Genomic DNA, 14,363 nt, shown 5'->3' on the forward strand with positions numbered 1-14,363 from the left:
GGAGCACAGCTGCTTCTCCCCTCCCACCGCTGCCTCGGGGAGCTAATGACACCCTGTCTCCCCAACCTCCCGGTTTTCCGTCTGACCGCCCGCTTCCTGGAACCCCCCCAAGGTCCTGTCACCGTCTCCGTGGCAACGGCCACCCCCTCCCAGGAAGAGGCCGGGGCCTAGTTTATTCCAAATTTTATCGTCTCTTTAATTTAAATTCTCTGAATAATTAATTCTCTGTCTCGTGTGGACTAAGGGGTGGTCTGGAATGCGGGTCCTGGTCGGGGCTGGGGTCGGAGACCGAGTTATGTACAGTGTCCCCGCCCTTTTCCCAGGAGGGAGGGCCCGGTGCGGGCGGGAGGGGTGCCGGTGTTTAGGAGAAAGAGCAGGACCGGGCCCCTGGGAGGCTGGCTACGTGAGGAGACACCCCAGCCCTGGGAATGGGAAGGATGCTGGGGATGTGGGGAGCAAGGAGGGCAGGGCTATGTACCAGGGACCTGGGGTGCGGGGGGGGGGGGTCCGCAGGAGGGGGAGGAGAGGCACACGCAGAAGCACGCTGCCCGCCCCGGGCCTGGCGAGGGGCACCCCGCTCACGCACACCTCGCCGGGCGGGGCGGGGCGGGGCCGGGCCGGGGCATCACCGCTTGAAGCGGTAGGTGATGGGCAGCAGCAGCTTGCTCTTCTTGAGCGCCTGCACCTTCTTGAGCGTCTCGTCGTCCAGGGCCAGGAAGCAGCGGCGCGAGTACTCGAGCAGCCGCTCCTTGGAGGGGTCGAACTCGCCCACCTCGGCCAGCTTCTCTGGCGCCACGATGAGCAGCTCGGCGATGGGCGTGGTCAGCGCCACGGTGTTGCGGTCCACGCGGTGGTGCTCGAAGGCCCGCGACATGCTCTTCAGCTTCTGGAAGGTGCCCAGGATCTTCTTGTAGCGGCAGAGCACGCCGTCCGCGTCCTTCACTGCAGGGCCAAGCGGGCAGCTGAGAGGCCTGCATGGCGGGGCGGGGGGGGGGGGGGGGGGCGATGGGGAGAAAGCGGGGCGGGAGAATGGGAGGGCAGGCGTGGGGACCAGAGACAGGGGGCCCGGGGCCCAAACAGCAAAGGGGCGGAGGGAGACAGGAAGATGAGGATGCGGAGCCCCATGCAGGACCGGCCAGAGCAAAATGGCAGAGAGGCGAAAGGAATTGGAGCAGGTGGGAGAAACAGAGGCAGAACTGGGAGGGAGGCCTTGGGAAGCTGGACCAAAAGGTGAAGAACAGCCAGGACCACAGGCGGAGGCCGGGAGCCAGCAGAGGTCAGGTCTGATCAAGACACAGCAAGCCCCCCCCCCCCCCACTTCGCCCCTGCGCCCCCCTCACCCCGCTGCCTCTCCCGGGCCTTGGGTTTCCCGAAGCGCCTGCGGCCAGCGCCTCCCTTCTGCTTCTGCCGCCGCCTCTCGGGGTTACAGCCTTCCTCGGATGCTCCGCTGAGCGAGGAGGCGGCCGACTCGGGGTCCGAGGCCTCGCCCGCTGCCCCGCCCCGGCCGTCGCCCTCAGCCCGCCTGGGCCCCGGCTTCACCCGGCAGTGGTCCTCTGGAGAGAGGTGGGGAGACAGAGACGCACATGACCTTCAGGAACAGGAGGGAGGCGGCTGTCACATCACACAGGTCCCCTACCTAGATGGCTGGATACAGGACGGTCCGCTGGGGTTTGGGGACAGAAGTCGTGGGTGGGGCTTGGTTGAGGATGCTCAGCTGACTCCTAAACTTGAGTGGCAAGAGGTCTGGGGGACAGCCAACGCTGGACTGGGGGCCTCGGGAAAGTCTGTGACTGTGTGGGGTTCGGTTCCCACCGTGGACAAGGGTCTTTCTGGGGTCCGCACCCTGGAGGCAGGCAAGGCCTTGTTGGGGTGGGGGGTTAAGACCTTGAGCAAAATCTCAGGCTCTGGGTCGGGTCGGCCGGGCAGGGCCCCCAGGAGGTCAGCTGGGGGAGGTCCCGTGTTGGGGCTCCCCCTGAGCTCGGCCATCCTGGGAGGCTCCCATGTTGTGGGGAGAGCAGTTGTCCCAGCAACCCAGGCTCAAGGTGGTTCCGGAGCACAGGGGTCCCCAATAACAGCCATCGTGGAAAAACGGGGGCCCTTGCCCAGGCCCTCGGTGGAATTCAGAGAGGAATGGGGGAGCTTGAACGGGAGCCAGCTGGGGGCTGAGTACCAAGAGAGGGAACACAGGAGGGGTTCCCCGAATCACTGCTAACAGTAGCTGAGCGCCAACCTAGGAACCAGGAGGTCACGGTTTGATCCCGGTCAGGGCACATATACCTGGGTTGCGGGCTCAATCCCCAGTGGGGTGTGCAGGAGGCAGCCGATCCGTGATTCTCTCTCATCATGGATGTTTCTCTCCCTCTCCCCCTCTCCCTTCCTCTCTGAAAGCAATAAACATTTTAAACAATGAAAAGATTTGGCAAAGGAAAGCCCTGACAAGCTGGGGGAAGGGATGGGGCCCAGGGTCCTGTCCATCCGCAGAAGCAGGAAGGAAGCTGTGGTCCCGGAGACACCCCGGCCCCAAGCAGAAGGTAGAGAGGCCGGGTCCCCACTGCACCAGAGCATGAGTGTGTGGGCGAGAAGGGTCGGAGCTGGGGGCCTGGGCCCAGGAGTGGGTGGGGCGGGCACTGCCCCCGGGGCGCCCTCACCTGCGTCCATGCGCGCGGAAGAGATGAACTTGTCCAGCTGACAGCGCAAGAAGTCCCTCTCCTCCTCCAGGTCCTCGATGCGCTTCTGCAGCCACGAGTTCCTCTCCAGGGCCATGTGCAGCTGCGCCCTGACGCCGTTCATCAGGGCCGCGGTGGGGGACGCCGCCTCGGGAGGCTCTAGGGCAGCGGGGACCCCGGTCACACCCCCGGCCTCAGGGCCCTGCACCCCCCCGCTGACTGCAGTGGCTCCCTGTCCCCCCACCCCCAGCTCACCCTCGAAGTTCCCCCGAGAGGGGCTCAGGCTGTAAAAGAGCTGGGGGTCCAGGTGGGGCGTCTCCTCCAAGGGGATGGAGATCTCGAAGGCCTCATCGTCCTTCTTCACTGGAGAGAAGAGAAGGGGGGTCGGCTCGGGGAAGTGCCGCCCCGGTCCCAGGCCCAACCCTGGGGAGAAGAGGGCAGGGTGGGGCAGGGTCCCAGCGTCCTCACGTGTCCTCCTCCTGCTGCTCCGGTCGTTCATGGCGCGGCCTCCCGCGAACCCGGGCCGCCGAGCACCTCAGAGACACTGGACAGAAAGAGCGGCCACAGATGGGCTCCCGCGGACACCCCAGGAGGTGGGCTGTCTCCTCAGGACTGAGGGGGGCGGCTGAGGGCCCCGGCTCCTGGGTCTGATGGAGGGGGGAACCCAGAGCCTTCGGGGCTGCTGAGGGAGGACTCCTGGACCGCTCCACGGGTACCGGGGCAGGAGCGCGGGGCCGGCTGGGGGCCGTGGAGGGGACATCCTGGCCAGAAGGGGTCACCCCGGGGCCGAGAGGTGCGTGGGGAGACGGCCCCAACTTCCAGGCCTGGGGTGGGGGTCCAGCCCACGCGCCTCCCCCGCGGGAGCAAGCATGCCCCTTCCCCCGTGGTGGTGGGAGGCTGGGCGCGTGCGCAGTGCGGGGGAAGGTCACGCGTGGGGATGCGCCCCCGCCCTTTGTCCCGCGGGTGGGAGGACGAAGGTGGCCAGAGGTCCCAACGTGGGGTGCGCCAGCCCGCCACCCGCAGCTGCCCGGGCCCCGCGCTCACCCACCCGCGCGCGGAATCCGGCCCAGGAACCGACCGCGGCGGCGGCGCCCATGCCCGGCGTCGGGGAGCGTCTGCAAAGTGCCGCGGGGAGCAGAGGGAAGCGCCCACCCACCGGCGGGGGCGGCGAGGCGGGCAGGGACGCACTCCGGATCCGCCGGTCGCCGCGCCTCCCCCCGGTAGCCCCGGCCCCAGGTGAGGACCGCCGGATGCGGCGGAGACCGGGGCCGCACTTGCGCGATGGCCCCTTGCAGCCCCCGCCCCCGCCCGCCGCGAGGCCCGGGCAGGGAACGTCGTGAAATTCCCAATTCCTGGAGAGCCGCTGGCTCCGGGGGTCCCCCGGGTGGTAGCCGCGCACGGAGTCGGGCGGGGAAGAGTGGGGAACAGTCAGGAAAGTTAGAGGCCGGGGAGGGGCCCCTTAAACGATCCCCTGAGACCCACGGCCCCCAGAATCTTGGGGGAGGGAGTTGCCCCTCCCTGCAAATAGGGGCCTGGAACCCCACCCAGCCCGAGTGGGTAAGGACTGGCTCCGGCACGTGCAGACCCGGGTCCCGACCGCTGCTGCTCCGGGCTCAGTTTACTCACCTGTAAAGTGGGGCGGGTGCAGTGACGTCACACGCAAACGCCCCGCCCCGCGCACGGCCAACAGTCGGGGCTCGAGATGAAGGTCGGGCACCGTTAGACGTAGGTGCCAACGGAGGTCAGACCGCGGGAGGTTTCCCCTCCCTCGGCAGCTGGCTTGTTTGTTCTCCCGCTCAAAACGGGGTCCGGAGAAGCGACGCGGCCCCGCACAGCGCCCGGCCCCGAGCAGAGGCCCAGAAAGGTTCCTGGAGAAGCAGGGGTTCATCCCGCGCCCGCTTCAGCTCCGCCCGCCTCTCCTCCCCCCTGTTCGCCCGGAGCCTCCGAGCCCTGGGAGCGGTGCCAGCCCTCCCGGGAGCACAGCGTGAGCCCTGCGGGGGAAGGACTAGATGGCTGCGCCGCTGCGAGGGCTGTGCCCGGCTCCTACCCGCTTCCCATTACAAACAAGTGCAGCCTCGCCAAAACCTGGGAGCGCCCGGGCCGTGTGGCCTGCTGGTTAGAGCGCCCTCCCCTGCGGGGAAGGGGAAGGGTCTGGGCTTCCGTCCCCCCGCCGGGCACATGCCCAGGTTTTGATCCCTGGTGGGGGCATACACGGGAGGGAACAGATGCTCTCTCTAGAATCAATGAGAAACGGATCTTCGGGTGAGGATATTTTATTTATTTATTTGTTTAATCCTCACTCGAGGATACTTTCCCACTGGTTTTTAGAAAGAGTGGGAGAGAGAGGGAAAGACAGAAACATCGATGTGAGAGAAACACATGGATGGGTTGCCTCCCCGCTCGAGCCCTGACCAGGGCCCAGCTGGGGAGGAGCCTTCAACCGAAGTACAAAGTACCTGCCCTTGACCGGAATCGAACCCTAGACCCTTCGGTCCTCAGGCCAACGCTCTATCCACTGAGCCACACCAGCCAGGGCAGGGTTTTTTGTGTGTTTTTAAGTCCAAGGGAGGCATCTGCCCTAGATGGGTGTTTTTCACACCACAGGCCATGAGCGGAGATTTCAAGATAGTAGGATGGAGCCCTAGCCGGTGTGGCTCAGTGGATAGAGCGTGGGCCTGTGGACTGAAAGGTCTCAGGTTTGATTCCGGTCAGGGCACCCGCCTGGGTTGCAAGCTCGATCCCCAGTGCGGGGTGTGCAGGAGGCAGCCAGTCAATTATTCTCTCTCATCATCGTTGTTGCTCTCTCTCCCTCGTCCTCTGTGAAATCAATAAAAACATATTAAAACGAAAAGATAGTAGGATGGAGTCAGCCATTAACAGGTCACACATGAGCCCTGGCCGGCGGGACAGTTGGCTGGCATCCTCCCGTCGTGGAAAGGTTGCCTCTTCGGTTTGCAGTCGGGGCACAGGGGCCGGGGTTTCAGGCTTGGCCACGGCCTGGGGCGCAGGAGGCAGCCACTGATGCCTTGCTCTCACACTGATGGTTCACGCCTTCTTCCTCTCCCTTCCTCTCTCTCAAAATCAATTAAACATCTTTTAAAAAAAAGAAGTCATAGGCCCAGCTGGTGTGGCTCAGTGACTGAGCGTCGACCTAGGAACCAGGAGGTCCCGGTTCGATCCCCGGTCAGGGCACATGCCTGGATGGTGGGCTCGATCCCCAGTGTGGGGCGTGCAGGAGGCAGCCGATCCATGATTCTCTCTCCTCATGGATGCTTCTATCTCTCTCCCTCTCCCTTCCTCTCTGAAATCAATGAAAATATATTTTAAAAATAAAAATTGCCCTAGCCGGTTTGGCTCAGTGGATAGAGCGTCGGCCTGTGGACTGAAGGGTCCCAGGTTTGATTCCAGTCAAGGGCACATGCCTGGGTAGCGGGCTCGATCCCCAGTGTGGGGCGTGCAGGAGGCAGCTGATCCATGATTCTCATCTTTGATGTTTCTTCTTCTCTGAAATCAATAAAATATTTATATTTAAAAAACAAAAAACACTGCCTATGTATGACACAGGTCCTGAGGGGCCAAGCACAGATGAGCCCCTTCCCCAGCCAGGCAAGCCGAGGTCCACGGGGCCAGGCACTTGCTGAGTCTCCCTGCCAGGCAGCGGGTTGGCCAAGCCTCGTCCAAAAAGAAGCCTCGAGTGCTCAAAGTAGAAAACGGGTTTATTGGGTGTCTACTCTCAGGCCCTGTTTGGGGGGGTGGGGCGGGGAGCAGGTCTGGAGCCCCGCCCCCAACATCCGTGCACGGAGGCCTCAGCAAGATGGAGTGGCTTCCCGAAGGCCCCCAGCCACATCTTCAGGCCAGAGAATGCCCACGCCCAGCGACCACCCCCACGGCCCGTGTCAGGGCCCAGCCCGGCACAACCAATGTCGCCGAGCCTGGAGGCTCCGCTCCGAGAACCGAGGTCTCATTCCCGTCTTGTCTCCAAAACATGGGGACCCGCGGCGACTCCGGAGCCCCTCCCTCCGCGGGGCTTGGCCTCCGCTGCAGGTGGGTCTGTGCTTGCGTCCAGGGCCCCACAGCCCAGCCTGGGGTGTCTGAGGACGACAGGAGTCCAGGCTCCCCCAGATGCCAAGGTGCCAGGGGGAGCCCCGCGGCCCGGCTCACCGGTGCTTCCACCGGGTGTGCTTCTGCAGCGTGTTCTGCTCCATAAACCGGCGCGGGCAGTGCGGGCACTGAAACGGGCGCTCCCCAGAGTGAACCCGGCTGTGCTGGGCCAGCTCGCCCGCCTCCCGGAACCGGCGAGGGCAGAGTGGGCAGCCGTGGGGCCGCCCCCCGCCGGCCCGATGGATGGAGTGGTGCCGCGCCAGGTGGCTGGCCCTCTTGAACGCCTTCCCGCAGGTGTCGCACTCGAAGGGCTTCACCTCCGAGTGCGTGATGCTGTGTCGCTGCAGGTAGGACATGTACTCGAAGACGCGGGAGCACACGGGGCAGCTGTAGCCCTTTTTCTGAGCGGAAGTCCCAGCGGGCCCGGGCTGCCTCGGCGCCGCCGCCGCCGCCTCCTCCACCAGCGCGGTGTACGGGACGCCCTGGGTGTCAATGAGCAGGTAGTGGTTGGGCCTCGGAGGGGAGGAGGGCTGGGGGGATCCTGTGGAGGAGGAAGGTCCGGGTTCTGGGGACCGGCCTGCCCCCGGGGGCGGGTCCTCCATGGCCTCTGCCGAGGGCAGCGCCGGGGGCTGAGGGCAGGGGGGCGGCAGCACCAGCATCCGGAGGGTGGCTGAGGCCTGGCGGTGGGAGAGAGGGGCAGGTTACACGAAGGCGGGAAGCTGGGCCCCGGGCTGCCCAGACTCCTGCATCCTCCATCTCCTCCAGTCCTTGAGCCCCGGACGCTGCGAGCCTCTGTGAAGGCTCCCACGGCCTCCCTCCTTGAGAAGCCCCCGCTGTGGCCGGTCCACCACCCACTGGCACTCCGGGACCTGGCTGCCTCCCCCTCTGTGCGCTCCCCAGGCCACCGGGTGCCCCTCTACTGTGCCACCCCACCCATCAGACCTCCGGCCTCTTGGTTCCTTCTCTGCCGCTCCCGATCCCGCACACGCCACCCAGAAGCCCGTCTACCCCTCTGCACACGCACCCTTCTCAGAGGTGCCACCTCGGGGCCGTCCGCCGCGTGGCCACCTCCCTGCACCCCTCGGGCCGCTACCGGCGGGCTCGCCCGTGCGCGCCCATCCACCCAGGTCCCTCTAGTCCCGGCTCTCCCGGGGCCCACCCGCGCCCGGCGCCGGCCTCTTCGCCAGTTGTGGGCAGAGCCCGGGGAGCAGCCGCCCCGCCCCTCCGCCGCCTCCCGGCCCCCGTACCCGGTGCAGCAGCCTCTCGAGTCCGGGCGACTCCGGAATGGGCCCGGGCTACCCCCGCGGTGGCCGGCGGCGGCGGGACGGGGGGCCTCTGCGGGTCCCCCAGGGGCTGGCGGAGCCGGGAAGGGGACCGCGGGCCGGGGGACAGAGAAGAGGGTCCTGGGGAGGGAGGAGAGCGGGGCGCTTGGGCCTCGGGAAAGTGCTCCGGCCAGAAACACACGCCGACAGAAAGGTTCCCAAGCGCCTACGGCCCGGCCTCCAGCGCAACGCGGCTGCCCCGCGCCTCGGACGCAAATGAGGACTCCACCGTGCAGTGCGGAATGTTTATTGAGTACAGGGGGCGGGGCGGGGCGGGGCGGGGCGGGGCGGGAGGGGAAATACGGGAAGGAGCCGTGCGTGTGCTCTTGTCAAGTCTCCCACGCGGACCAGCACTCCCCACTTCGGAGCAGAACACCGGGGCTCGGAGAGAGCAAGTCCCTGGCAAAGGCTCCCGCGCACAGCGGGGCTGGCACCCGGCCGCGACTGGCTCCGGGCCCAGGGCGGGCCGCGCCTGGGCTCACATCACACAGTCAGGGAGGAAGGGGGGGGGATGGAGGAAGGAATGACGGTTCTCCCTCGGGACAGATAGGGAAACTGAGGCCCGGGGTAAGGCACTAGCCTCAGCAGCGCCAGGGAGTGTGTGTGTTTGTGCCGCTGTGCGGGTCGGACGCCGAGGCCCAGCGCCGGGTCTGGACTTAGTGGAGGCTCATGTGCTGCGCCAGCTCCGCGGCGTCCTGGAAGCGGCGCGGGCAGAGCGGGCAGGTGTGCGGCGGGCCCGCGCGGGCGCGGTGCGTGGCGCGGTGCCGGGACAGGTGGCTGGAGCGCTTGAAGGCCTTGCCGCAGGCGCCGCACGTGAAGGGCTTGAGGTCCGAGTGCGATACGCGGTGGCTCTGCAGCCGCAGGGGGCTGGCAAAGACACGGCCGCACTCCGGGCAGTTGTAGCCCTTGCGAGGCGGGGGCTCCACCGGAGACGGCTCGCGGGGGGGCGGGCTCGGGGGCGGCTCCTCCGGCGGCGCCGTGTACGTGTAGGGGACCCCGTTGGCGTCGATGAGCAGGTGGCCCGGCGTCGGGGGTAGGGGCGCCGCCACCGAGGAAGGAGTGGAAGAAGGGCTTTCTGCCTTGGGGGACGGCGGGTCCATGGCCTCCGGCGAGGAGGAACGAGGGTGGGGCGGCCGCGGGGGCAGCAGCAGCATCTGGAGCGACAACTGGGGGCGACGGAAGGGGGAGAAGTTAGCCTCCCGGAGGACGCGTGCCCCTCTCGCTGCTGCACCCCTGCACCCCGACCCACCTCCCTGCAACAAAGACACTGCCTGCGGCAGCTCGCTCGGTGCCACGCCGCTGGGGACGCCTCCAGCTGAAAGCACCCCAGGCCCCCACCTGTTCCTGCGGGGCCTCCTCTCAGGCCCCGACCCCACAGAGGGCCAGTCCCGCCTTTCCCTACTCACAGCAGCCTGTCTCCGGCCACGTCTATTCCCCTCCTTTCATCTCAGGCCCTGGCCTTCGGGATTGGGGTGCAGGGTGCTCGTTCCCTCTTCCTTCCAGGCCCCAGGATCCCGCAGCAGCGCTCTCCCGCCCCCCCACCCCCCCACCCCCCACTCCCGGCTCTCCAATCCCGCCAGGTGCGCTGTAAACCCTCCTATCTCCAGGGACACCCGTCTCTCACCTTCCTCTCCTGCTACACCCCCGAGCCCCACTAACCTAGTTCCCCACTTTCCACTGCGGCTCCTACACTCGCTCCTCCCTCAGCACCTCACGGCCTCCACGCCCTCGCCCCACTCCCTGCCCATCGTCGGCCCTTTGCGACGGCGCCCCCAGGACCTGCGGCTCCTGCATCCGCCCACCCCACCGAGGGTCCCGCACACGTCCCCCTCCCCCTCCCGGTCAGCACACCAGGCTCGAGAGTCCCCCTTCCGAAACTACTCCGCCCAGCCCCCTGCGCCCTCCCTCCGGTGAGAAACAGGCATCTTCACGTCTCTGCCCCTCGCCCCGCTATACCCAGCAGGGCCCTCCCCCGCCCCGGGCCCTTCCCCCCCCCCTTCCTCGGTGCATTCCGGGGTTCCCTCGCCCTCTCCCTTCGGCTGGCGCCTCCGTCCCACCCCCCGGCTCCGTCCGACGCCCCGCCCCACCCCCACTCGGGAGCGCCAGCCCCCTTCCCCGCCCCGCCCGGCTTTGCGCGGTCCCCGGGCCGGAACGGGCTCCTCCCTCCGTCCCGGCCCCCGTACCCGGTGCGGCGGCCTCTCGGGTCCGGAGGAGCAGGCCGAGGTCCCGGGAGGCCCGGGTTCCCCTCGCGAGCGCCGGCGGCGGCGGGACCAAGACTTCCGGGAGTTCCGGGCCGGCGGCGCCGGCGACGCGAGCGCAGGGGGCGCGGGCGGGGGGGCGCGGGGAGCGGCGGCGTCCCTGGGAAAGGGCGCCGGCTGGAAACGCGCGCTCTGCCAGAAAGGTTCCGCCGCCCTACTGCCCGCCTTTGCCGAGCGCCCTGCGGGTGGGAGGGGGGAGTGGGGGCGCGGGAAGCACAGAAGCCCGCCCCCTGCCCCCCTCCCAGCCCCGACAGGAACCGTCCGGTCGCTGTCACAGTGATCGATTTATAAGCTGGGGTCAGGCGCGGTGAGTCTGCCCGCAGTTCCACTAGGAATGGGCGCGCCCAAGTTGTTCTCTTTCCACTGGGCGGTCCCCCTGCGTCCCCAGCCCAACGGGAGGGACCTGTCTGTGGGTGGGGCGATGGGGAGGCCGAGGTCCAGAAGCCGGCCGCCGGTTCTGAGGTGGCACAGCCGTTATTTTCCCACCAGCGTTTGGGGAAACTGAGGCCCGGAGAAGGTCAGACTTGGCCGGATAGAGGGGCGGGGCGCGGGGGGCACTTCCCACTGGGCAGGGAAGCTGGAGCCCCAAGGGATGGCAGCTGCCCTGTCTCGATGGCACCGGGCACCGAGTGCAGTGGGCAGGGGGAAACCGAGGCAGGGAGGCGGCGTGGGCAGGCGTGCGGAGGTCGCGCCAGGTGCGGGAGCCTTTGGAGACCCGGCCGCGGGTGGCGCACGCGAAGGGCTGGAGCGCGGAGTGCCATCGCGGAGGCGCCGCGGGTGCGAGAGACCCGCCCGCGCTCGGGGGGCCCGCAGTTAGACCTCCAGCTGCGCCGGGAAGGGACGCGCACGCGGGGGTCCACTGCAGGCTGCGGGTCCGCGGTTCGGGGCGGCGCCGCGTGACACCCCGGAAGTGTGGGGGGCGGGGGTGCAGAGGGGAGAGAAGAGGCCTTATTGTCGGGTCCAGCCCTGGGGAGCTGTCAAAAGAACTCCCCGGGATGCTGGAAACGGTCTTAGATCCGCGCGCTCTCCAATGGCACAGCCCCTAGCCACGTGGCGCTGTTGCGCACTGAGGACCTGGAATTTAATTCATCTTCATTTAAATCTAAAAAGCCGCTTGTGGCTGCCCTGGCCGGCTTTGCTCAGGGGGTAGAGGGTCAGCCTGCAGACTGAAGAGTCGCGGGTTCGATTCCCCGTCAGGGCATGTGCCCAGGTTGCGGGCTCCATCCCCAGTGTGGAGTGTACAGGCCACAGCCGATCCATGGTTCTCTCTCATCATTGATGTTTCTCTCTCTCTCCCTTCCTCTCTGAAATCAATAAAAATTATATTATAAAAATAAACAAAAAGCTGCACGTGGCTCCTGCCTGCCTGCCTTGGGGGCTGCTGCAGGCCAAACAGATTCCTAGACTTCGTAGCTCATGGATGACTTTTATTCTGACTATATTTTGAAACGACAGGACTTTGGACCTGTTGGGTTCTGTAAGGATGTTATGAAAGTCCATTTTCCCTGTGCCTTTCCACTGGTTTGGGGGTGGCTCACCTTCGATTTTTCCTGGACAGCGCTTTCCTGGAGGTGGGGACAGCGGAGACGGAGACGGAGGGGGCACGCGTGGCTTAAAGGGGCAGTGACGCCTCCTGTCCACATCAGGGCTGCTGGGCTTGGCACCGTGGTGGCCTGTGCTGTGAGGTGGCCTGTGCTGTGGGGCTGCCTGGCATCCACCCTCTGGACCTGAGTACTTCCATCCCAACGCCCCTTCCCTCCTGACCACACACATGCCAAATGCCCCCCAGGGGTTAGCTTGCTCCTGGCCCCCCCAGGCACCCCCCCCCCCCCGCAAATGGGAGTCTCCTGCCCAGATCCCTTTCCTGAATTCCAGACCCACACACCCACCCACCCCCAGGAATAACAATGAGCACCTGAGCCCCGACCGTGGTGCCAGCCATTGCTGACTGGGCCTCAGCGCAGACCCACCAGGTAGGGGCCCCAAGGTTACCTGTTGTGTAGATGGGGGCGGGGGTGGGGGACAAAGCTTGGCGAGATCATGGGATTGGTCTGCGGTGGCACATCCACAGGTGGGGGAGCCAGGAGGACAGCTGCTCCGGCCTGACCCCTGAGTCGGGGCTGGTGACCACCGTCTGCAAACACCTCACTTCCCAGCCCCCGGCTGCCACCGCCCACTGCAGCGCCCAGCACCTCTGCCTCCTCCCATCCCTCTCTCCAGGGCAATACTGCAGCCCTAACACACACACACAGCCCCGGCCCATGTGGCTCAGTGGATAGAGCGTCGGCCTGTGGAATGAAGGGTCCCGGGTTCGATTCCGGCCAAGGGCACATGCCGGGGTTGCGGGCTCGGTCCCCAGTGGGGGGTGTGCAGGAGGCAGCCCATCAGTGATTCTCTCCCATCATTGATGTTTCTATCTCTCTCTCCCTCTCCCATCCTCTCTGAAACCAATCCTACATAATAAAAGCCTAATATGCAAATTGTCCCCTCATCCTGCAGTTCGACCAGGGGGCGGGGCCGGTGGGCCAACCACCCTCGGCCCCTCCCCTGGGCCAGCCCAACCCTGGCCAGCAGAGGTGGCAGGCAGCGGGTGGTGGTCCTCGGCCAGCAGTAACTAGGGACCCTACCTGTGCATGGATTTCGTGCACTGGGCTTCTAGTAAAAAAATTAATAAAAAATAAGAACACACCCACACACACACATGATCATTCCTGTGTTAGAAACCTTCATCCCCGCCAAAACCAGTTTGGCTCAGTGGATAGAGTGTCGGCCTGCGCACTGAAGGGTCCCAGGTTCGATTCCGGTCAAGGGCATGTACCTTGGTTGCGGGCACATCCCCAGTGGGAGGTGTGCAGGAGGCGGCTGATCAATGTTTCTCTCTCATCGATGTTTCTAACTGTCTCTCCCTCTCCCTTCCTCTCTGTAAAAAATCAATAAAATATATTTTTTTTAAAAAACCCTCCTCCGCCAAAACCGGTTTGGCTCAGTGGATAGAGTGTCGGCCTGCAGACTGAAGGGTCCCAGGTTCGATTCCGGTCAAGGGCATGTACCTTGGTTGTGGGCACATTCCCAGTAGGGGGCGTGCAAGAGGCAGCTGATCGATGTTTCTCTCTCATGGATGTTTCTAACTCTCCCTCTCCCTTCCTCTCTGTAAAAAATCAATAAAATATATATATTTTTTAAAAACCCTCCTCCCTGCATTTCGAATAAAGTCCAGAGCTCTCAGGCCCCCTGTGAACTGGTCCCCATCACAACCTGGCTGCCCCCCCAAACCTCTCCCGTCCCCAGAGACGTCCTGTTTGCTGTTCCCCTCACAGGGACGGGTCCTCTCCGCTCTGCGTGGATTGGGTCAGAGGTCAGGAGGTGACGCCTGCCCTGGCCCACCAGCCCGCTTCCCGTCACCTCTGTGCTGGCCTGGCCTGGCTTGTTTACCAGTTAGCTGCTTTACTGCCCGCCCAGCTCTGTCCCCGCCAACCTTCCATCCTCGGGACCTGGCAAAGTCTCGGGAGAGAGTAGGGCCGTGGTCGGCAAACTGCGGCTCGCGAGCCACATGCGGCTCTTTGGCCCCTTGAGTGTGGCTCTTCCACAAAATACCACGGCCTGGGCGAGTCTATGTTTTGGTTTTTTTAAAAAATATATTTTATTGATTTTTTTTTTTTTTTTACAGAGAGGAAGGGAGAGGGATAGAGAGTTAGAAACATCGATGAGAGAGAAACATCGATCAGCTGCCTCCTGCACACCTCCTACTGAGTATGTGCCCGCAACCAAGGTACATGCCCTTGATCGGAATCGAACCTGGGACCCTTCAGTCTGCAGGCCGACGCTCTATCCACTGAGCCAAACCGGTTTCGGCGCGAGTCTATGTTGAAGAAGTGGCGTGGCGTTCGAAGAAGTTTAAGTTTAAAAAACTTGGCCCTCCAGAGAAATTTCAATCGCTGTCCTGTTGATATTTGGCTCTGTGGACGAATGAGTTTGCCGACCACTGGGGTAGGGGCTCAGCTCCATATTGGTCATAT

At 65.2% G+C, this 14,363-nt stretch overlaps 3 protein-coding genes across 7 annotated transcripts; all 3 read right to left on the bottom strand.

Annotated features, from left to right (window-relative positions):
* Positions 1–177: 177 nt before the first annotated feature.
* On the bottom strand, positions 178–4,586 carry CCDC106 (coiled-coil domain containing 106). Of its 3 annotated transcripts, XM_080645265.1 has the most exons (7): positions 4,293–4,316; positions 3,711–3,877; positions 3,135–3,210; positions 2,922–3,029; positions 2,649–2,825; positions 1,341–1,553; positions 178–942 (listed from the first exon to the last, which is right to left on the bottom strand). In XM_080645265.1, the coding sequence occupies exons 3-7, from the start codon at positions 3,163–3,165 to the stop codon at positions 626–628; spliced, it is 846 nt and encodes a 281-aa protein (XP_080501391.1). In that variant the 5' UTR covers positions 3,166–3,210; positions 3,711–3,877; positions 4,293–4,316; the 3' UTR covers positions 178–625. The 3 variants fall into 3 exon arrangements, with proteins under 3 accessions (XP_080501391.1, XP_080501392.1, XP_080501390.1); XM_080645266.1 differs by lacking the exon at positions 3,711–3,877 and having other exon boundaries at positions 4,293–4,586; XM_080645264.1 differs by lacking the exon at positions 4,293–4,316 and having other exon boundaries at positions 3,715–3,851.
* A 1,777-nt stretch (positions 4,587–6,363) lies between these two features.
* ZNF581 (zinc finger protein 581) lies at positions 6,364–7,995 on the bottom strand. 2 transcript variants are annotated; one of them, XM_080644380.1, is made up of 2 exons: positions 7,927–7,995; positions 6,364–7,444 (listed from the first exon to the last, which is right to left on the bottom strand). In XM_080644380.1, exon 2 carries the CDS (start codon positions 7,424–7,426, stop codon positions 6,824–6,826), a length of 603 nt encoding a protein of 200 aa, XP_080500506.1. In that variant the 5' UTR covers positions 7,427–7,444; positions 7,927–7,995; the 3' UTR covers positions 6,364–6,823. The 2 variants fall into 2 exon arrangements, with proteins under 2 accessions (XP_080500506.1, XP_080500505.1); XM_080644379.1 differs by having other exon boundaries at positions 7,792–7,968.
* A 326-nt stretch (positions 7,996–8,321) lies between these two features.
* Positions 8,322–10,712, bottom strand: ZNF580 (zinc finger protein 580). Of its 2 annotated transcripts, none has more exons than XM_080644381.1 (2): positions 10,273–10,712; positions 8,322–9,255 (listed from the first exon to the last, which is right to left on the bottom strand). In XM_080644381.1, exon 2 carries the CDS (start codon positions 9,241–9,243, stop codon positions 8,746–8,748), a length of 498 nt encoding a protein of 165 aa, XP_080500507.1. In that variant the 5' UTR covers positions 9,244–9,255; positions 10,273–10,712; the 3' UTR covers positions 8,322–8,745. The 2 variants fall into 2 exon arrangements, with proteins under 2 accessions (XP_080500507.1, XP_080500508.1); XM_080644382.1 differs by lacking the exon at positions 10,273–10,712 and adding an exon at positions 9,496–9,647 and having other exon boundaries at positions 8,328–9,255.
* Between the last annotated feature and the right edge of the window lie 3,651 nt (positions 10,713–14,363).

Source organism: Plecotus auritus (assembly GCF_963455305.1).
Source record: "Plecotus auritus genome assembly, chromosome: 10".
NCBI classification, from domain to species: Eukaryota; Metazoa; Chordata; class Mammalia; order Chiroptera; family Vespertilionidae; genus Plecotus; species Plecotus auritus.